Genomic DNA, 22,872 nt, shown 5'->3' on the forward strand with positions numbered 1-22,872 from the left:
TAAATACATATATATTTAACAATACAGAAATAAAATGAATACATTTCTTCAACAACAGTACAGGAGCCGTTAGGGACAGCATTCATATACACAATGAATGGCAGACTGCATTCACAAGGCCACATATACTGTAGGTGGTATTTCTATAATGCTTCTATCAGCAAAGCATCTAATAGTTGAGGATAATTGTGGGACTAATTAACAGTATCACTGTTTAAATAAACTGCCAATTATCCAGAATTTAAACATTAAAAGGATATCCTCTACAAAGAAAAAATCCCAGAACACTTGAGTTCCTGTACCAGAAGTGCACCAAATACGGTACTCCTTTAGCATAAACGCAACCTGTTGCTAGTTTATCTAGCCAATCCTTCATTCTATGGTAAGTCTGTTTATAAATTTAAACACAAGTCTATACCATCTCACTAAACTACACATTACTAAGTACATTTACATTTCAGTCTGAATACAGGCATTTAGATTTTTAATGCAACAGTAATGTTAAAAGAACACAAAATGGTAAGGAGCCAGCTTTGTTTAACATAAATCAGGCAACAAACGGTTAAAGCTGGATTCAGGAAAAATTAGTGGTACTTCACTTATTCACTGAATCTTTTGTGAAAGGATGTGGGATATTAAGCATTGTTTATGTCCCATACTATTTTTTACCCCACACCTAGACTGCCATATATTGAACACTTAGCAGTTTTGGCACACCCAGTTTTGTCACAGTGCTTTTGGAGCATATTGAACATTGTGCTCCATAGCTAGATGCCTCTCAACACATTGACACAGTATACAGTACAGCACCTTACTGTAGAAGTATTCTTTAGGGTGAAGGGGTGCAATATACATGAGGAATTTAGTTCTGGGTGTCAAATATTTCTTGCATAATCTCATATCTTTGAAAATGTCTGATGTGTGATCTAGACATTGGCTTTTCAGTTTGACTGATTTAGCAAGTTATTTTAATGAAATTTACACTCTTCCAAGGATCTGAAATTATGCAAGAATTATTTATTGAAAAGACCAGAGCCGTCTGAGCTGTTCCATGTTACATATTTTTTTTCTATATTCCACTTCATTTGTGGAAGAAGCCACTGTTGTGTTGCAATAGATAGCCCACATTATATATATATATATATATATATATATATATATATATATATATATATATATATATATATATATATATATATAATTACTGCCATAAGCCTTTCAATTGTTATAATAAAAAAGCTTCAAATAAAAGTCAAAAGCATTTGCAGCTCAATAAATAAAAAAATAAAAAACCATCAACAATTTCACATCTACATAAAAAAGCCTTTAGATTATAAAAATATTTTTTTTCAAGTATTCTGTAACATCACAGAATTAAGTTTGAACTTGGCATTAGTTGCATCAGTACACTGCCACAAAACAAAAAGACTGGATGAAACATTAACTTTTCCTATCTCCATGAAACTCCAGTAGACACATACTTTATTACCGCAGTCCACTGGGTCTTTAATTATTCATGCCTTACTAAAATTAATAAGGTACTTTACCATACACTAGATGCTAAAATTACGCTTAGATAAGATTATAATGTAAAAAAGAGATCTATAGGTTTACATTTCCTATTTTTTTTTAATAAATGATGTTTCTGATTTCTTTGACATGCAACAAGCAATATCTGTGTAGTGCTTAGCGGTACAGCATTGTTTGTGCATCACATTATAAACAGCAAAATGAGGGTGAACTTGCAACACTTTATTAAAAGGTGTGTGTTCTAAGGGAGTTTTTAACAGCATTAGGAGGTTTTAGATTGTGTCTATGTAATCACTGAGTTACTGCAGAAAGTTTAACACAGTTACCAATTTGAAGAGATCTGGTAAGCACGGTCTAATTTTAAATTGTGAAATTACACCGTGTAACAATTTTTTTTTTTTTTTTTTTTTTGGTTCCTGGGTAGTAACTGTTATTTCCTAATTGCTTATGCCTCAAAAGTATAGAAAATGGCTATTATTCCCCACAGACTTTGCTTTTGTGACCAGGACAGTGATATTTTGAAATTTACCTATTTTCCAGAACATTCCAGATAGATTCAGTGCTGAGTCAACTTGGAGTAACTTCTAGAACTTTCCAGTAATATAAATAGAAGTATAAAAATACAGGGGCCTTAAGCCCACCAGTTCAGTTTAGTTTAGTTTAGTTCCAGCTGCCTAAGTGGATACATATCTGCATTTTTCTGAGATGGCATCAAGAGCCTGCAATGGTGGCATTCCTGATGGGTCTCCAAGGTGGTTTTACCAAATTTCCCTGCTATCTTTGCCTTTGGGACAGCAGGGACACCAAGGCGCACTACCACAGGTGGGACTGGCCACAGCGGACCGAGTTCTCTGTGGGGAGGAACAACGTCAAGTGGGAGCCACTGGTGGACCCTCGGAAGGTGCTGATGCCACCACTGCACATCAAATTGGGCCTTATGAAACAATTTGTCAGAGCTCTAGCTAAGGAGTCGGCAGCCTTCAAGTACCTTCAAGACTTCTTCCCTAAGCTGTCTGAGGCAAAGGTCAACGCTGGTGTCTTCGTCGGACCACAGATAAAGAAGATCCTGGAGTGCAATGAATTCCCCAAGAAGCTCACTAGTAAGGAGAAAGCGGCTTGGAACAGCTTTGTCGCAGTGGTTCGGGGCTTCCTGGGCAATCACAAGGCTGAAAACTATGTGGAGCTGGTTGAGACTCTGGTGAAGAACTACGGCACAATGGGCTGTAGGATGTCCCTCAAAGTCCATATCCTTAGCCATTTTCTATACTTTTGAGGCATAAGCAATTACGAAATAACACTTACTACCCAGGAACAAAAATTGTGTTACGCAGTGTTATAAAGGATGCCAAACTGTTTGCAATTGGAGACGAGCAGCCCTACTCATAAACTATACTTTTTGTAGGTACTCACTTAAGGGTGCTAATAGCTACTGATAGCACACACATATGCACATTTAAAAGGTATTTTAGCAGTTCCAATTACTTGCCATGGCACGCATAACAAAGATTAGGCATCCTGTTAATTTAAGTGCTACATGCCCCTCTCCCCTGCCTCAATTAAGTGCCTGAAATAAGTTTATTGATACAGTTAAATGTAGTTCTCAATTTGGTATTTCTCTGCAGTACATATATTATTGCTATCTGTTCATGCTTCCCTAAGCAACTGTTAAACCTTGACACATTCACGACTGTTTACCCTTCAAGAGGCCATCTCTAATCTCTTTTGTAAAGCAGGAAAACAGCACAACTGTTGCTGTCCCTTATGCAGTGGCAACAGGGAAAGCCATGAATCAGAAAGATTATTTCAAGAGGTTTTTATTTTTATTTTTATGTGTAGCCCTTTAAGTATTCATGCTCATTTCCAATGAGGCCCCAGTCCCCTGAGTGGGGAATAGAAATATATTGCAGGAATAGATTTGTATTTAGCAATTTTGCATAGAGTACCAGGGACAGTTACTCTTATTTTCAGTACTGTGTAGGGGCTTTGCTTTTTCTTTGCAATCTGAGGACTACATGGGAAGCCTGCAGCCCAAATGTATCCTAACTAAGCCCCTTTCACACCTGGGTTAGCACCTACCCGGGTCAGCTACGCGATTTCACACTGCCTTTGATAAAAGCAGGGTTGACCTGGGCAAAAGACGCAAGTGCACAATCCGCGTATCAATGCCCCGGGAGCAGAATAAACAGAAATGTTCCTTGAAGAAATAAAATCTTCACACGGGCCGTGGCAGTTTGTTATTGCGTCGGCTCATGAACGGCCATCAAGCATTTTGTCTCGCTCAACCCAGGTCAAAGCTTGTCAACCCACATCCTGAGGTGGGTCACTGGGAACTGGGTTAACCCGGGTACGACCCAGGTACGCGGTTTCACACAACGTGGGATTGTGAACCGGGTAGCCAGGAACCAGGCTGGAATCCAAGTAGGAGTGCTAGTGTTAAAGGGGCTTTGTATTATTACCTCATTTGATAACAGAAGCTAAACACAGCTGGGCCTGGTCAGCACTTTCATAGGGACTCTTGCAAGAAGTACTGTGCTGCAACAAGCAGTATCGGTAACTCAAAAAGACAGTACTCTTCACTCTAGGCCAGAACTTGAGCTCCAGTGCTGACTGCTCCATCTTAGTGCTAGGGGTCTCTGTGAGGGGTAATCCTTGAGACTGAAGGACAGGATACTAAAGTTAAAACAGGAGATACAATCATTTACAAAGTTGATTTACAAAAACACTATTGGTCTGATTATGCATTTTTGTTGTCACAGCACCTTTAAAAGTTCCACCTACTCTACAAGTAGCATTTTGCATCTCATCATGATGCATCCTGCATAAATATGTGAATACAATAGGGAAATATATTTATGTTTTATAGATAAAATCAGGATTTAGACATGTCACGCTCTGCTTCAGATGTAGCAGCACTGTACTGCCCCTGGAGGTTGCAGGAGTAGTAATGCTTTCTCATACCCTGGTGGTCGCATATTTTGCTTTACAACTCTGGTTTATCAGGGAGTACACTACATGCTTATGTGCTGCCCATGGATGGCAATACAGTAGTTCACTGCTTCAAGCTGTAACGTTTCCCTTACCTTCAAGTTTTAAAAGAGTTCCATTAATATCGTGTCGATATATCCACCATACTGATATAGACGAAAGAGTTTAAATTATGTTTGATTGGAAGCATGCAAGGCCTGACCCTACTGGAAGGACTTCACGGTCAAGCAAAATCATACACCTAAATTCTGGCCTTTCAGAACACAGATGAAAGTCTTTTTAAGCAAAGGCAGATTTTTTTTTCATGCACTCCAGTATCAATTGGATAAAGACTGCACCCAATAAGTTCTCCATATGCTACATTTGTAGTAGTTAAGGTTCTTACTTGAAGAACTCATGGTTTTGCCTATCTGGTGTAAAGAAACCTTTAAAAAACATACACATATAAGCAACTGAAAAACCCTATGCTCTTCCAGTGAAAAGCTCTTTGACATTTTGAATTGTACACCTATTCAATCTAACAACTGAATTTAAAATAGAATCCAAGTTCATTGGAAGCACTGACTGAAAAAATGTATGTTTGTATGACTGAAGCTAGTATTAAAACCTTAGCTTCTTAGCCATGTCTTTTGATTTTAGATTTTAATGAAACCCATGAACTAAGTAGTCAGAATTCAGAACTGAATTGAATCATGCTTGACTGATGTAAAACTATTAGTGCATAAATCAACAGCACATCAGGGATGGGGGGCACAACTAACACAATGTTTGCAATCTCTTGAGGCAAAGGGATTTGTACCCTGAAACTGACATTAAGCCCTCCTGGTAATACTTGACATTATTCGGCCACCAGCCATTTGGCAACCTGAAATTTTGATGATACATCCATATTTGCATTCCTAGTCTCCAATAGTGGTTCTACTCCTACCATGTTTAACACCTGGGAGGGTTTAAAGGCAATTCAAGGGGAAGTCGCATCCCTGGGCAAGACCATACAGAAGGTAGCAAATTCACTGTGCCTAGAAAATCGCATCAAAAAATTAAACTCAATATAATCTTTACCCAAAATGGGTAAATTATAATGCTGCAATGCATATGCTACAATGTATCAGTCCACTAGGTATGACTTCACAGGGGTCTACAAAACAACTGTCAATAAAAGCACAGGAGAGATCAAAGAACCCTACCTAATTTGGCAAGTCCTTTTTTTTAGGATTACCATGTTCATTAGCAGAAAAAAGTTGGTGAGGCACGAAGTGTAACAGTATCCTAGTGGTTGGAGCAATGGGCTGATTAGGGATCATGCTAATGAATGTCAGCCATTCATCGACTGAATAATGAATTTTATCTTAAAACTTCTGTTGAAACCCTTCAAATAGGCTAAAAACCTAAAAAAGTCAATTTCATTTTTGTACAGAAGAAGATTGTAATTTACATTAAAATAAATATAAAAAGGTAAAAATAATTGGTTTTCAAAGGAAATTTATTTTACTTGATTTATATGACATTAAGAACTATGCCATAGAGAATTGTTCATTAAATGTCTAAAATGACTTGAACAACCTCAGAGACATCTATTGTATTAAGACAATAAGCCAGGTTTCACGTATGCTTTGTTTCCTCTGTATTACTGAATATGGCAATGGGTTTGCCGTTAAACTCAAGAGCAGATAACCTTCACTGTTGAGAGAAGTGAAAGTGCTGTATCACTGGACCCTTTGTTATCCCTGGCTTGCTTTGCATTTAAAACTACCCAGATGATGTGTTTTTGATGGTTTGGTGCAAGCTCACAGATGAAGGGGATGAGGTTGATTCTGAAACACAAAAATGGTATTGCTCTTTTAAATTTGCTAAAGTTGAGCCACAACCCACACATATCAATATTAGTAAATCCTTTGGGGGGTATGCAAGCAGCCCTAAACAATCCTACTTCAATTGTGGAGCATTCCTTCCAGAAACTTTTCTAATGTGTCAGATTTACCGAGATGCTTCAGGTTAAGAGCTTCTTTCACTCAGTTTGATTATCAAACCTGAGCCTCTTGCATACCAAGTTATCCACTGGCTGAGGCCAGCCTGTATCTGAACTCCTTCAAATTCCTTCCATCATCTTAACGTGACTTTCACCAACACAAATACTGCATATATTTTCTGGATACAGTATATATATATATATATATATCCCTTAATTCTCCCCTCCCAAAAGTTAGCAGTATAGGGACACCCTGCTACTCCGCATGGCTTCACTGATCAAGTATGCAGGACTGATCTCCGGTTCCTCGGTCATGATGACAATGTTCTGCCACTCCCCAGTCTGGTTGGACTTCTTGATGGTATCCACCACGCATAGGGCATAAAGGCAGTCCTCGAACGTGGCGGCCATGGTCAAGGGCCTCCCGTCCCAAGTGCGCCGATCATCCTGATCCTCAAAGGCCCGTCGAACAGCCTGCACCATCTGGATGGTGCCAATGATGTAGGGCGATGGGATGTCGCTGAAGGCCTTCTCAGGCAGCAAGGCGTTTCCCAGCGGAGTGGAGTCCTTTAAAAGAAGCTCCCTTTGGAAGGCATCATTCTTTTGGCCATAGAGATCAGTCCCGTTGACAATGAGTCTGCCCACTGAGCCTACTAAGATAACCTCCTGTCTGAACTCCCCAGGCACGTTGAAGTTGAGAGTGACTGTGCAGCAGGCACCCCCTTCTAGGACCATCTGAAAGGTGCAGAAGTCGTCACTGGTTATCTGCCGGATGCCCTTGATGTGGTCCGTCTGCTTGACGAAAGTCTTCAAGAAGCCGTGCACCTTGGATGCCTTCTGCCCTGTTAGGAAGGTAAGCAGGTCGATGATGTAGGTGCCCACTGAGTGCAGCCCGCCACCTCCCATCAAGTCGTCGCAACTCCAGTTGTACTTCTTCCCCAGCAGACTCCCACTGTGAACCTGCGCCTCACATACCAGCAGCTCCCCAACGTAGCCTTCCTTGACCAGCTGCTTCATTTTGACGAATGCCGGCAGGAAGCGCAGCACATTGCCCATGATGCTCATCAGCTTCGGGTAATAGTGAGCTGCTGACATCATGCGGAAGGCATCAAGTGGGGTGGCCGTTCGGTCACAAATCACATTCTTGCCGATGCCTGAAGAAACAGAGAGAGGAAAAAGTCTTTATGAGAATAATAATACTATACATTTTGCTCTTGAGTGAACATCTTTGGACAATGTTTTTGTTTAGTTTGCTGCAGTAGAAAGTTAGCCAGTCTAGCTCCAATGGTAGTAAAACAAGCTAGAAATAAATCAACAATTTTCATTAAGTTGTCCTACCTGCACCTACATTTTGTTGATGTAAAATGAATGAAACCTGGGACACCTGTTACAAGAGAGAAGAGGTCTACAGTGAGACAAATACAGCTCTGTATCAATCTATAGCAGCACTGCCTTTGTTGTGGGAAAACAGACAAATTCCCACCCAGATTCTGCAGTCTAACAGATAAGTACATTTTTAGACCAAGCAGAATAAATCAGCATAAAATATAGAATTCAGTATCTAGTGCCTAATCCTACCATACACTGGAGATTTACTGTATAAAGTCATTAGGCAACTTTGACCTGTTCCTAAGCAAGTTTACGGACACCATGAGTCAATAAGTGTTGTTTTTCCCTGTAAAAATGCTGCTGTGGTTTTTACTTTTATCTCAATAATATAATTCTCCCTTAGGATGCAAGGTGGCCATGTTAAGCAGTTACAAAAACACTAGTAGGCCTAATGGGCTTTAAAGTGGCCACTGTGACCAGTGTTAGCCTAAGCAAATTAATAATCATCCTTGACAGTACATTGGAAAGATGATACTGTGGGCTTTCGTAATTCACTGGTCTGTCATTACCACTGAAAGATTACAGTTAATGGATAGTGTGTGTGGTTGTTTTAGCTATACAGTATGATGACATTTCTCTTCGTAAATCACACCTTACTGCATTCGATACACTACAGATATGATGTCTTCTAAAGGGTTGCTTTTGATAAAATAATAAATATAAAAAAGTAACATATATACCGTACATTATCAGAATATATTAAATGCATCTAAAACAGCAGCAGATTTGTCATTACCACTATCAATTACAATTACCTTAATAAATAAACAGCCAAGACGCTAATATGTACTGCTGAAATTGAGGTTTTCATAACCTGGGCTCCTTATTATTTTAACAGTGGCAACACTGGTTGTAGGGGTTTGAACACCCCTATAAAATTAATTATTCAAAAGATATGTGAGTAAAATAATGTCAGCCACCTGCAACACTGTAAATCCCCCATACCAATGTAAGCTCGGACCTATGAGCTGCTTGCTTCACTGCCCGCCTAGCACACAAAATAAATAAATAAATAAAAATCAGTCAAACACATATTTAGTTGTTATTGGAAAGAGTCCTGTCATTCTTACACCAGATTCAGCCTTCCAAGTCAAAGATTAATACAGAGATTATGGCCTCGAGGGACGGGCGAAAATACAAAACATAATTGGCGACTTAAAAAACTAATGCTTTTAAACAGTGCATTTGAAGATATGTCTGGAAATACATGTCACTCAAAGGATGACATGGTTATTGTAGCCTTTGAAAAAGAAGGTACAATGATATTAGTCATTTAAACCCAGTTCACTGTTTACAAATCATGCATAAAAGAACCTTCTCTGGCCACAACACCGCATTTCATTTTGAATTTACGGACTTTCACTGATAAAAACAAATCCACGTCTGGGCGGTTACTACGTCCTCTGCAGTTAACCAACCTGAGGACATCTGGTTTTTAGTCCCCTGCGAATCACGCTTTAAACAGCTGTTGTAAAACTGAGACCTATAAGTATTCGACATGTTTGCAATGAAAAAGAGGAGGATGGATTTGGGGATCTAAACATCAGGTAAAGTAGGTTATTATTTCTGTTATTTTTTTTATGTTTGATAACTGCATCGTAGTGGATCTAAATGTGATTGTGAGGTGAAACACCACGGTTCTTAATAGGGTGATTTTGAGTACATTGTAAATTTGGAGATAGTTAATTTGTACTTACAAAACATTTTTATAAATTATTACTAGGCTGTCAAGCGATTAAAAAAAATTCTCAGTTAATCTTGGTTTTAATCACATATTTAACTGATACAGTTCATCTCATTTAAGTTTGATTTATTACTGATGCTATTGTAATATTGGAATGCATTTTCTATTGTTATGGTCATGTTACAGTATTTGCACTGTTCAGATTATTTTATTGTCTGCGTTGTAAAATGCAGACTGTTTTCTCTCGGTTTCTTTATTCTTCTTATTGTCTGCGTTGTATATTTACTATTGAACATGTATAGGAAACCAACTAAGAGCGCTCAAAAAATGTCTTGGACTTTGACCTTTGACCTCTCAATCAAGGTCAAACTGGACAATAGACTGTTTTAACAGCTTCTATCGCCATAGATACTGCAGATTGGCTTATATGTACTATTAGACACTTACATGAAACCAACTAAGAGCTTACTAAAATGTCTTGGACTTTGACCTTTGATTCAAGGTCAAATGGACAAGTGACTGTTTTGACAGCTTATAATTCCTTTAAAAAAAAAAAAACTTGATTATGGCCTTTGAAATCGCCTGTACTACACTTTTAAAGCGACCAGCTGAATAAGCAAACAACGTCAATGCTCGCATTTTACAACGCAGATGAAGTTTCCCCAGAAATTCTAGTTAATGTTACTAGTGTAGAATTAATACAGCAAAAATGATTAGTTGGAACTCTGTTTTGTACTGTGCAGTAGTCTAATGCTGTAATTAAAAGCAACAAACCTGTGCCAAGGAAATAAAGAATATTGAACACAGAAATCTCGTTTGGACATTGTTTATACACTTCACAAATCTCTTTTGCTAAGAACTTTAAATTGCTTAAACATTCCCTGCCTAATTGAAATAAAACTGAGCTACAATGTTAATGGGTCTGGTCTGCAGTTGGTAGTTGGTCGAAACTGATGGGTTTCATTTGTTGTTGTCTGTAGCAGAAAAACTACTAGAGTATTTTGAGAAGTGAAAGCATGTTTAGCACACAGGTGGTACAGCAGACTAGATCCACTTCTGTGATACTGGAACTCACTTTGACAGTAAATACAAGCAACCCTCTTTCTATCCAATGAACCGTCATAAAGTTAAAAAAAAAATAAACGTCCCATTCACAAGTTCTTCAGTTTAAGTGCTTTGCTACATAATGTGGTTCTGTGACAAATGTTATATTCAAGTGATGACTACACTCATTCCTGGCATGTACTGGAAATTAATTGCTAAGAGGGACAAGAGTCGAGTCTCCCAAAAATATATGTGTTAAAATCACAGAAGTTAACTGCGATTACATTGACAGCCCTAATTACTAACCATATGCAACCCCCCGACTACGCCACTGCCACTGTTTCCTCACAAGTACCAAGTGCAACTTTTTTTTGCTTTACTGTGTAGCTGCTCTATTTTCTTTGGTAACAGCTAAAAAGTCTGGTATTTGGTATTTTACTCATTTTAGTTCAAGTGTGGCAATTTTAAATCCATCACCACGGTATGTGAATGTGTTTTTATGGTACTTTATAAAAAAAACAAAAAAAACAAAAAAACAAAAAACTAAAAACGTCAATGACAAAACTTTGGCATTTGTTCTCTAAGTCTAGCATGGCAGCTACTATGGCATCTTTTCATATCCGTTTTGCCTCTAGAGGGCAGCCTATTACCAAATCCAGCTTACAGGCGACAGAAGGATGAACTTGGTGGATTAACAAAAGATTATGAAGCATTTTCAGGTAGGAGGTTTAATTCCATTCCCTGTCATAGTGTCGATGCTGTACATCAGAGGTTCTTAAACTGGGGGCCTGCAAGATGGTTTAAGGTTGACTGCACAACACAGAGAAATATTCTTTTAAAAGGCTCCCGACACCTAACAATGCAATGGTCCCAAAACCGACATGAATTCATTTACATGAATGCTACTTTCATGTTTCTGGCAACTGTATTTTACCTTTTATACCAATGTCAACTCCAGTGTACATTTATAATATCCATTGTCAATGCCCACGCTAGTATTATCAATTATAAATTAAGGGGGTGATTGTTAGAGAAACGGAATATCACGTCTATAGATTCACTTGGTGGAGCAACTCAGTCAAGGTGCCTATTCTCATGGGGGGCTGCAAGCCACAAACATTTGGGAACACCTGCAGTACATGCTGTTGGGAAGGCCAACAGTAAGAGAAGTGAATTCATACAGCCCAGTTTCTGGTGGGCAAAACTAGGTTTGTAAAGTATTATGCAAATGGAACTAAACTAGTACTGATCTGCAACAATACAGTACTGCACGCTTCAGACTAGTATTGTATATGTGATGCCTTTTAATCCCAGTTTTTTTGACAAAGTACATAAACCTAAATCCTCAGAAACAAAACTAGCCTTTAGGCTGCCATTTAACTCCAAATGGCAGATTTAGACAAAGAAAATCCAGCTGACCCAGTTTTCTATGCAACTTGAAAACTTGCAGTATAAGCACAACACTAGCCTGCTCCAGGATTTATCACAGTCAGAGATTTAGTATAACTTTTCTCTTCAGTAGATTCTCTCCCCTGGGTTCCATCTCCATTGCCAGCTGGGACAGGATCAGCCTTGGCAATCCCATCTCTCCAGTGCAGTCTCTCAACCTCCATTAGGTCAATGTGCCTCACTGAAATATTCATCCAGCCCTCGCTGGCTGTCAGGCTTACACAAAGCTACATTCTTTTTTAACCATATGACTCATTCAAAAGGTCATCAACCCAATTAAGAAATGAAATGCTGGGAACGAGAAGGTGCTTTCACACATTGGTCCATTGCTCTTTTTTAATGCAGTAAAGTATTGCATGCATTTATTACTCCTACCTTCTGGTATAAACTTATTTTTACTAAGACACAGTTTGAGTACCCTGTCCTGCACACATGATCTGAACACTGGCTGATCTAAATATAATTATATTTAGTGATGATAGTAAGAGGGACAATAAATCATTTGTGGGAGAAAACATCAACGGTATTTAGTTAAAGGGATACATCGGTGTTCAAGAAAACAGGCTATTATCACCACGTGGGACTTGACTTGCACAGTTCTTCTTCAGCATGCACACAACACTCACCCTGAAATCATTTTTTCCACCACAATTGGCTTATTTATCATCAACCACAAATTGATGTAATACCTCTGAGAATTTAGTTCACTAGAAATGGAGTTTCCCAAACACAGAACTTCCTCATGTTTCATATGTTGAATGAAATTTGATTAAAAAATTGTAAATCATAAACAAAAAAAAATACTTCTTTCAGTTGATTTACATGCTGGAAGTTATTATTGCTTGTCAATATAAGTAACATTGTAACAGGAAGTGGGTACAGAATTACAGATCATGGTTCTTTTAAATACTAGGAAAGTACAGTAACACAACTGTAAGTTTAATTTACTAAATGTCCCAAGAATCTCAGTAAGGCTCCAATTAAATCCAATTTAGGCAACCAGAAACATGTCTGCAGTAAATGTGTAACCTAAATATGAATTCTTGTTTAATCACAGAGAAATTGGGCTCTGTGATTGGCTTAACAGGGTATAAGCAAATGGTAATCACATATAACAAATTGTGCATACCGCCGGATCTACTGTTAGCGACCAGCTCGCATGCTGCAGTAGAACCACATCACTCCACAAACCTAACAAACACTGAGGTTGCATGGTTATACGCCAAAGAGAGCTCTGACTGCTTTCTGAATATAGTCTATACTAGTCAATGCCTTATTGTCACTATCCCTCAAGTGCTCACTTCATGAAGTGTCCCCCCAGTAACAGTGAATACAAGTGTGCTTAGTGAACACCAGTAAGAAAATTAATATATTTAATGGTACACTTCTGAATTCCCTAACACACTTTTTTTCTTTTACCTATATGCAACCGAATCCATTCTGTCCTGAAAAAGCTGAATTTACTGTTTTAGACCCATAATAAACTGTGCATCTATCTGTATCATTCCGTTCCCTTTCAAGTATGAAATGTAACCATTACCTAATGGGTGTTTACCTCCTAAAGACTCAGAAACCTGACTATATTATCAAAGATGCTCATCACAGCCTGTGACATAGTCATGCGCGCTCCCAAGGGTATAAAGGACTGCGCACAAAGACCTCAGCAACACTTCCTTTCAAGAACTGACCTGACAGGAGAGCCTATTCAGATAAGTACTTGCTACTTTTTCTGCTATAGATTTTTCACATTTATTGTGTTTACAAAAATTACATGTAACATAAAAAATAATCGCTGTATTAGTTTTACTAATTATTCATATTTGTGCACTACAGTCGGTTGTTAGTTATGCCCCTCTGGATCTGTATAAAAGGAGGCGGGGACCCTCTAGAAATAAATGTCTTGGCACATCAGTGACCGAGGCAACTGTTATAAGCCTTCGTACCGCTCTCCATGCTCCCGCTGTGTCTGGACAAAATCAGGCAGGACCGGGCCAAGGTGCTCTTAGCAGCCCTTCATTGGCCCAGGAGGCTCTGGCTGATGCAGCTCCTGATGGGCCAGCCATGGAGACTGCGCAAGCAGCAGCTCTGGGTGTGGCCTCTGAATGGCTGCATTTCAGACGTCTGGGTCTGTCCAAGTGACAGCCTACAAAATGCCAGAGCAGCGTCCACGCGTTTCCAGTACGGTTACACGTGGGGCGTCTTTAATATGTGGTGCCTGCCTTGGGGGTTCGATCAAACAACCTATCTCATGGTCGTGGCCTCTACATTAAAGACATTAAAGGTCAATCTGGCAGCTGTTTCAGCTTGCCCTGTCAAAATTGACTCTGTCTCCTCAGGAGCTCACTTCCTGGAGGGCAATTTTTGAAAGGCGCTCGTCAGCTTTGGCCGCCTACGAAGGACATTGTTCCTCACTGGAGGCTTAACATGGTGCTTGATGCACTCATGAGGCCTCCAACTGAGACCCTGCATTCAGCTGAGCTGAAAGTTTTATCGCTCAAAGCAGCTTCCTTGCTCGCAATTACCTCCGCAAAGTGGGTGAGTGAGATGCAGGCATTCTCAGCTGCGAAAGCCTGCTTCATTTTTGGAAAAGCCAGGACATGCTTCGTACCAATCCTGCTTTTTTGCCGAAAATTATCTCGGCATTCCACATCAAACAGCCTGTGGAATTGGAGGCTTTCCATCTGTCTGACAGCGGCAGCTCCATATGCTCTGTCCAGTACAGGCCCTAGCATATTATGAGCAACACAAATTGTCATGTTGCTGTCATTTCTGTAAATCGCCGACCACGTGGGTGAGACGGCAGTGGGTCAGCTGATTCGAGTTACGTTACCAATGATATCAGAAAAAGGGTTTTGGTTCTGACCTGCAAGTTCTGTAGTGACAAGTGACATCACATCTTTATCCGTGAAGAGAATTAGCACAATAATTTAAAAAGCAGCAATCAATGTTTACTAATGCTTGTAGCATAAGTGATGCTGCGGTTAAGAGAAGCTATGTGATTGCTCACAAAACAGCGGTTTCTTCAAAACCATTTGCTTGAAGAAAACCATTTGAAGAAATGCTGCTGAAACAGTGTAAACTGAGAAGTGACAAGCTTTTTCCGTCATGAATATCAACCAAAATGTCATTCTCAACTAACTGACACACACCTTAACTCGGTACCCAAGATATCCTCAGCCCCGTTATTTGATCCAGATGTTGATGCGCTGGTTCAAGCAAAGGTCCCAGGGATCAGGAAGCCTCAGCAGTCACTAATATTCTTTGTCTTCATCTTTTGGTTAGTGCTAAATAAAAAAATAAATAACCTGTATCTATTTATATATATATATATTTTTTTTTTTACCTGTACCCTACTGAACAAAAAAAATAATATTCCACATGTTTGAAACCCCTGTTTTATTTTACAGCTTTATTACCTAATTTTAAGAGATCCTTGTTAACTATTGGCACAATCCTACTTAATTTGAGAACAAGTCATTTCTTTCATAGTTAAAATAACATAAGTTACATTTAATGGTTAAAATATGCAGTTGTATTTATTTACATATTTTCTATTCTTTGGTAAATTATCATTTGGTAATACGGAGCTCGTGGACTTGAATTTAACAGCTAGGCTCTCTTTGTAGACTTTCACAGCAAAAAGATGAGATGTTTGTGTGTTTTATAGGTATCTGTGTGTAGTTCTGGTTCAATTAACTGAACAACAACAAATAACACTGGGATGTACATTACATGCGATTTTAGTGTAATTGCAAGTAAAGTATTACCCAGTATTCTTTATTGCTTAAATATGTTGTCCACGCCATACTAAAATGTAAACTGTACTACTAGTCAAAAAGGCTACTGTATGGACATATACAAGTACAGTATAGTAAGAGAGATACATAGAGATCAGGGTTTATATTTATGACACAGAATATTGAAAGCTCTGTCACCTCCGCCCTGCAGGGGTGACTGACCATTTCAACATCATACTGGTTTTTGATCTGTTTTTCATTTGTACTGCAGCTCACAGAAGATCAAAGGTCAACTAATGCCAACAATAGCAATATTGAATTAATAATGATTTGATATAAAATATCTATTTTCATTCCCACTTTCACTTTGTCTTTTTACATTTTCTCGAGGGGCACAGTACATGATTGTTCCAAAATGCTTGAATGATGCCTCTAGCCAGAATACAATAAATACATAAAAAAAATATTACATCCCACAATTTAACACACAGCTACTTCACCTTTATTATCCCCCTTAATTTTTAAGTACAAAAATGTCTTCAATTCTTACATATTATCACATACTTAAGAACAGTAGTAGCACAAGCTAAACCGGGCAGAGTATGCAAGGTGCTGCTGCCTGTGATACGAGTCCAAGGTCAGTAAAAGAGCCCCACCTTTAAGCAGACAAACCAGCCTTTCCAGACTGTCACCTTAAATTTCAATTTAATTATGAATTTAGAAGCGCTGCCTGAATAGCAGTTATAAGGAAGATCGTAATAAAGATAATCTCCATTTTTTTGTATGATTTTCTAGCATATGATCTTCAGTAACCTTTATCACAGCGTTTGTTATATGGCACCTACATCTGCTAATAAAGCAGCACAAAGCCTGCATGACGTAATTCTTGAAGTCTCCCAGTCCAGAGACTCAGGCCTTCTTCTCCCTCTTTGTTTCTGAGGGTAACAGATTAGATGATTTACTGTGAATAACTTCTATTCAACTGTTTACTGTACCAATGAGCATGCTCAAAATAGGGAAGCTTTAAAAGGGAAACTAATACAAATGAATATATAACCACTTCAATGGAAAATATGCTAACTAAAGCTTTTGACGCATTTTCAGCCTCTCCGTGAGCAGTATATCGTATAAAAAACATTAAAACAAATTAACATTGAGTGTATTGGAGCTCTCTTCCGTCGCGCTTTGTGTGACGTCCTGTCGTTAACTCGCTCTATACACATAGTCTTCTATTGAGCGTATGTTCCATTCCTATATTATGTTGACATTGTTTTGTTATGGATGCCCTTTGTTGGTTGAAAGGCTCAGGCACACACACACTTAGGCATACTTTTGTATCTGTTTAGAAATGTACATAGATTTTCACAAAGTATAACATTAAAATATAAAGTTTAAACCTTTACCATAGTTTCAATTACGATTTTAGGAGCATGTTAGCCATTTGAGAAGTTTACTTAATGCACACTCAAAAGGACTGGAGACTGTGTCCACACAGCTTCCCGTAGTACTGTGTGTTCTGATCCACCACTGCTGGCTCTGCTATGAGGTAATGCCTACCCCTGAGACAAACAAAAAGGTTTCCTGAGACCTTCAGTTAAAATCGAATTTATAAAACGTTACAATGAAGAAAATATGCCGGGCACTTTTATTAACCCACCTGTCTGGAAATACCGAACACAGTTCTAAAATACTGTACTGGTATTACACAAGTTGACACCGTTGTTGAGGAACTGGCCATGCTACTTGTAATTATAGGTAGTTAGAAGTCAGAAAAACTATTCAACTCTCTATATAGACAATAAACTTGCCTATGCCCATTGTTTAGGTCACACACACACTGAACAGCAACAACAGTTTGTGGGGTCTGAATTTTGAGTAATCCACCAGAATCCTTAATGAATCTCTTTTACAAAGTCCTCACAAACCCTATTTTATTTGTTACCATCACTAGATGGTAACAAATCCATTCAGTCCAATTGCCTTCATTCCTCTTTTTACGTTCCGTCAATTTGTCTAGGTTTGAATCTGGCAAGCTTTCAAATGAATGATGGTCTCTGCATAAATATCATCATTGAACCATTTAAAGTGTTACTGACCAGGCTGTAAGGTGTTCCAGCAATATCTTTTTCAACATAATTGCGATTGTTTTGATATTTTTAGTAACACACCCCTGGTCACATATCAGTTCTGACCAGTTAAAACATTTAAACACTACAACCTGTTCAGTAACACTAAGGGGTAGGTGTATTAAGATGGGTCAGTCGCAGAGCAAACATACCGCAATTAGCACTTAACAAAACATGTTAATGAAGATAGCCGCAATATACTTATTTTAATATTTGTAGCGTTTTTTTAGGGAAACCTCTAGCACTATACATTGCGAGAGTCGGGTGACATCATTCAGATAACCTAGAGGGATCGAAGTTGTGGTTTTCTGCACCTGAGAGTGCCGGAAGGATAATGTCTATGCATGCAAGACTGCAAGAATCAAAATAACATCGTTTTTGTTAAATGTAAATGTACAATGCATTCTGTTCTGTCTTTTTTAATACTGTTTAGAATCTAATCTAATTGACACCCTTGATAAAGATGAGCAAAAAAGGCTGTATAAAATAAACAGGTAATGAGCTATATTGTAATTTTCCAACATGTGGAATATATTGTATTTTATTAATGATTCAAGGGAATTAACCAAAATTACACATTTGTCAAACTATAAAATTTATTTATAGTTTGACATTTTTATTTAAAAAATTAAGTGTCACGATTATGTCACCCTTGTTTTCAGTACTTTGAGCACCCTCCCCTTGCAAGGATAACGGCACTGAGCCTTTTTCTATAATTTTTTGAGACTAGAGAACACATTGGAAGGAATCTTAGACCATTCCTCCATACAGAATCTTTACAGATCCTTGATATCCTTCGGTCTGCACTTATGGACTGCCCTCTTCAATTCAAACCACAGTCTTTCAATAGGATTCAAGTCCGGAGACTGAGATGGCCATTGCAAAATGTTGATTTTGTAGTCAATTAACCATTTCTTTGTGGATTTTGATGTGTGCTTAGGGTCATTGTCTTGCTGGAAGATCCACTTACAGCCAAGTTTCAGCCTCCTGCCAGAGCCAACCAGGTTTTTGGGTAAAATGTCCTGGTATTTGATAAAGTTCATGATGCCATTGACCTTAACAAGGGCCCCAGGACCAGTAGAAGCAAAACAGCCCCATAACATCAAAGATCCACCACCATATTTTACAGTAGGTATGAGGTTCTTTTCTGCATACGTATCCTTCTTTTGACGCCAAATCCACCACTGGTGGGCGTGGCTAAAGAGCTCCGTTTTTGTCTCATCTGACCATAGCACCCGGTTCCAATCTAAGTGCCAATGCTGTTTAGCAAACTCCCAAGAACTTACATTTCTGGCAACCCTTCCAAATAGGCTATTGGCATGGAGGTGGCGTCTAATTGCAGATTTGGAGACATTGTGACACCAAGATGCATCCAAGTTCTGTGATTCTCCAACTGTGGCCCTTGGATTCTTCTTTGCCTCCCGAACTATCTTCCTCACTGTGCGTGGGGGTGAGTGGGGGTGAGATGCACTTGCGTCCTCTACCAGGCAGATTTACCACTGTTCCACTGGTTTTGATCTTCGTAATTATTGCCCTAATAGTGGTAAGTGGTATATTTAGGTTTTTAGCTATTTTTTTGTACCCATTGTCTGATATATGAAGGTCAACAACCATTTGTCTCTTTTCATTTGTGCGTTATTGCCTTTCCAAAGGTGATAAACGGCAAATGGATTTTACATGAGTGTTACCTCATTTTTATACCCCAGTGAAACAGGAAGCCATGGAAGGCCACAATACAGTTCCTTAAGACTGACATGTACTTAAAAAAGTAGAATGTTAATGCAGATTTAATTTTGTTTGATTTTATTTATAAGAATCTTTAGGAGTGCCAATAATTTTGACACCTACCTTTTTGAGAAAAAAGATTATTACTTTAAAAAAAAAAACATTTTCTGAGCAATTGTATTAGTATAAAAGAATATAGTTTTCCCATATTTGAGCATAAAATACAGCTCATTACCTGTGTTGTTTATTTTATACAGTCTTTTTTGTTTATCCTTATCAATCGTGCCAATAATTTTGGAGGTATATATATATATATATATATATATATATATATATATATATATATATATATATATATATATATATATATATATATATATATATATATATACACACACACACACACACACACACACACACACACACACACACACACACGTGTACAAAACATTAGGAACACCTACTCTTTCCATGAAATAGACTGACGAGGTGAATCCAGGTGAAAGCTATGATCCCTTACTGATGTAACCTGTTAAATCCACTTCAATCAGTGTTGATGAAGGGGAGACAGGTTAAAGAAGGATTTTTAAGCCTTGACACAATTGAGACTTGGATTGTGTATGTGTGCCATTCAGAGGGTAAATGGGCAAGACAAAAGATTTAAGTGCCTTTGAACGGGGTATGGTAGTAGGTGCCAGGCGCGTCTGTTTGAGTGTGTCAAGAACTGCATGGATGGTCCAACACCCAAAGGACATCCAGCCAATGGCAGGCCAGTGGTCAAAAATGGCTCATTGATGAAAGAGGCCAAAAGAGGCTGACACAAATTAAGTAGAGCAACAGATGGGCTACAGTTAGTCAAGTGAGGGCCACAATATAGTGAGAGACCCAAATAAAAACAAATAGGCTAATAACAAATACTGTACAACCACTCCCTTGTTTTATCAGGTGCGTCATGGTCCAGTGTAAATCCTCTACGCAACCTGCATTTTCTAATTTTTTGTATAAAAAGCAGCACACCGTTTTAATTCATACTGCAGACGGTAATTGCTTCTCATCAACGTCAGTCTCCAGTGAATCTTCATCTCCTTTCTCAAATGCCCAAAATGCTACACTGAAAGAATCCATTCCCAGCATAGTTGCAATGGAACTGACGTCACTGCCCTGTGACTTTTGCTAGTGCATTGCTGCCACACGTGAACACCTCGTGGCTTAAGTAAAATCCACTTCAAGCAAGTAGATATGTAATTTACTTTGTGTTATTGTGCAATACGTGTATATGTGATAACAGTATGATTTGAATACTTTGTTTTTAATTGTTCTGTATATTTTAATCAATTAAATCAACCAAATTTATTTTGTGTAGCGCCTTTCACGCCAAGGCATCCCAAAGAGCTTCACATGACAAATAAATATACTATAAATAATATAATATACAATAAAATATCAAAAAAACATCCAAAAACAATAAAACTAGAACTGCCAGGCAGTTTTACAGCTCCCAAGCCCTTGTATCAATACCCGTCTAAGCGTGTTTAGTTCTCAATATGTCAAGTTTAAAATCAGCAACTTCAACTATTCCACAGAAGAAGATTTTGAAAGTTTTTTTTTTTTTAAAAATGCGTCAGGCAGCCATCTTGTTTAATGGAAGTTTCTTAAAAGTCAGTTGTATTACTACAGTGTCAAAGATGATGCTTGTGAAGTTTCGAGTTAGTCAAGTAAACCGTTTGTCAACTGAGGCAGTTTTAAATTTCAGACGTAAACGTATACCTGGTGGCCATCTTGTTTTATAAAACATAACCATTTTGATATTTGTATTCCATTGTTACTGGGACAATAACTACCAAGTTTGGAGTTTGTTGGACAAACGGTTTTCAAACAGCAGCAGTTTGTTGTTAGGGGTGTGTTTCGATAAGATTTATGGCAGCCATTTTGACATTAAAATTTATCACAGCAACTTCCCACCAGTTCCCAAGAAGAAGATTTCGAAAGGTTTTATCGAAAAATGTGTCATGGCGCCAATTGCAATGACGCAGCAGCAAAAATTTTTCAGCATCTGACAGCCAATATATCCAGCTTGTTACCTGCCAAGTCAGAACCTGATCAGTCACACAGCTTTGAAGCAGCAGCAGTTTAAAGTTTTGGGAAGAAAAAAATTAAATAATAATAATAAAAAAAAAACTAACAATAACAATAGGCTTCCCAGCCTTTGGCTTGGAAGCCTAATAAATAAATAAATAAAATACATATTAACAAAATTCTAAAATAGGCCATCCCAACCTACAAAAAGGCCTCTGCAAAGAAGTGTTTTAAGCCTTGATTTAAATGCATTTTAGTTTGTGATGTGCAGTACAAAATAACAGTAATTTTAAGTGAAATTGCCTATGTATATTGCAGCTAAGGCAGTTAGACTGTAAAAATGGGGAGCCAACTCCAGGACCGCGATATATCCGAATCTGCAGTATAGCGAGGAGTGGGTGTACACAGTGACTCTCAAAAGCATTCACCCCCCTTGGACTTTTATTTATTTATTTATTTATTTTTTATTGTGTTTCAACATAGAGAGTTTTTGCCACTGATCAACTCAAAAAAAGTCTAGAATGTCAAAGTGAAAAATAAAATCTACATATTGTTCTAAATTAATTACAAATATAAAACAGAAAATATTAGTATTCACCCCCTTTGTTATGATGCACCTAAATAAGCTCTGGTGCAACCAATTGTCTTTAGAAGTCACATAATTAGTTGAATGGAGTCCACCTGTGTGCAATTAAGGTGTTTCACATGATTTCAGGTCAAATACACCTGTCTCTGGGAGGTCCCACAGTTGGTTAGTACATTTCCTAACAAAAACTACAACAGACGAAGGAACATTCAAAGCAAATCCGGAATAAGGTTCTTCAAAAGCACCAATCAGAGGTAGGATATAAGAACATTTCCAAGGCATTGAATATCCCTCAGAGCACAGTAAAGTCCATTATTAAGAAATGGAGAGAATATGGCACAACTGTGAATCTGTCTAGAACTGAGTATCTAGGTGAGAAGGACACTAGTCAGGGAGGCCACCAAGAGGCCTATGGCAACTCTAAAGGAGTTACAGTCTTCCACGGCTGAGCTGGGAGACACTGTGCATACGGCAACAATAGCCTTGGTACTTCACAAAAATGGCCTTTATGGGAGATTGGCAAAAAGAAAGTCATTGTTAAAAAAACTCACATTAAATCTCGGTTAGAGTTT

The 22,872-nt window shown here is 38.3% G+C and overlaps 1 protein-coding gene across 1 annotated transcript in view; it reads right to left on the reverse strand.

Moving 5' to 3' along the window:
• Positions 1-2,783: 2,783 nt before the first annotated feature.
• The window catches only part of LOC121313093 (glucose-fructose oxidoreductase domain-containing protein 1), a 61,823-nt gene continuing 41,734 nt past the window's right edge, over positions 2,784-22,872 (reverse strand). Inside the window, exon 2 of the mRNA XM_041245255.1 lies at positions 2,784-7,638. Coding sequence (XP_041101189.1) covers positions 6,719-7,638 — 920 coding nt within the window. The 3' untranslated portion in view covers positions 2,784-6,718. The remainder of the gene's footprint in view (positions 7,639-22,872) is intronic.

Source organism: Polyodon spathula, chromosome 3 (genome assembly GCF_017654505.1).
Source record: "Polyodon spathula isolate WHYD16114869_AA chromosome 3, ASM1765450v1, whole genome shotgun sequence".
NCBI lineage: Eukaryota > Metazoa > Chordata > Actinopteri > Acipenseriformes > Polyodontidae > Polyodon > Polyodon spathula.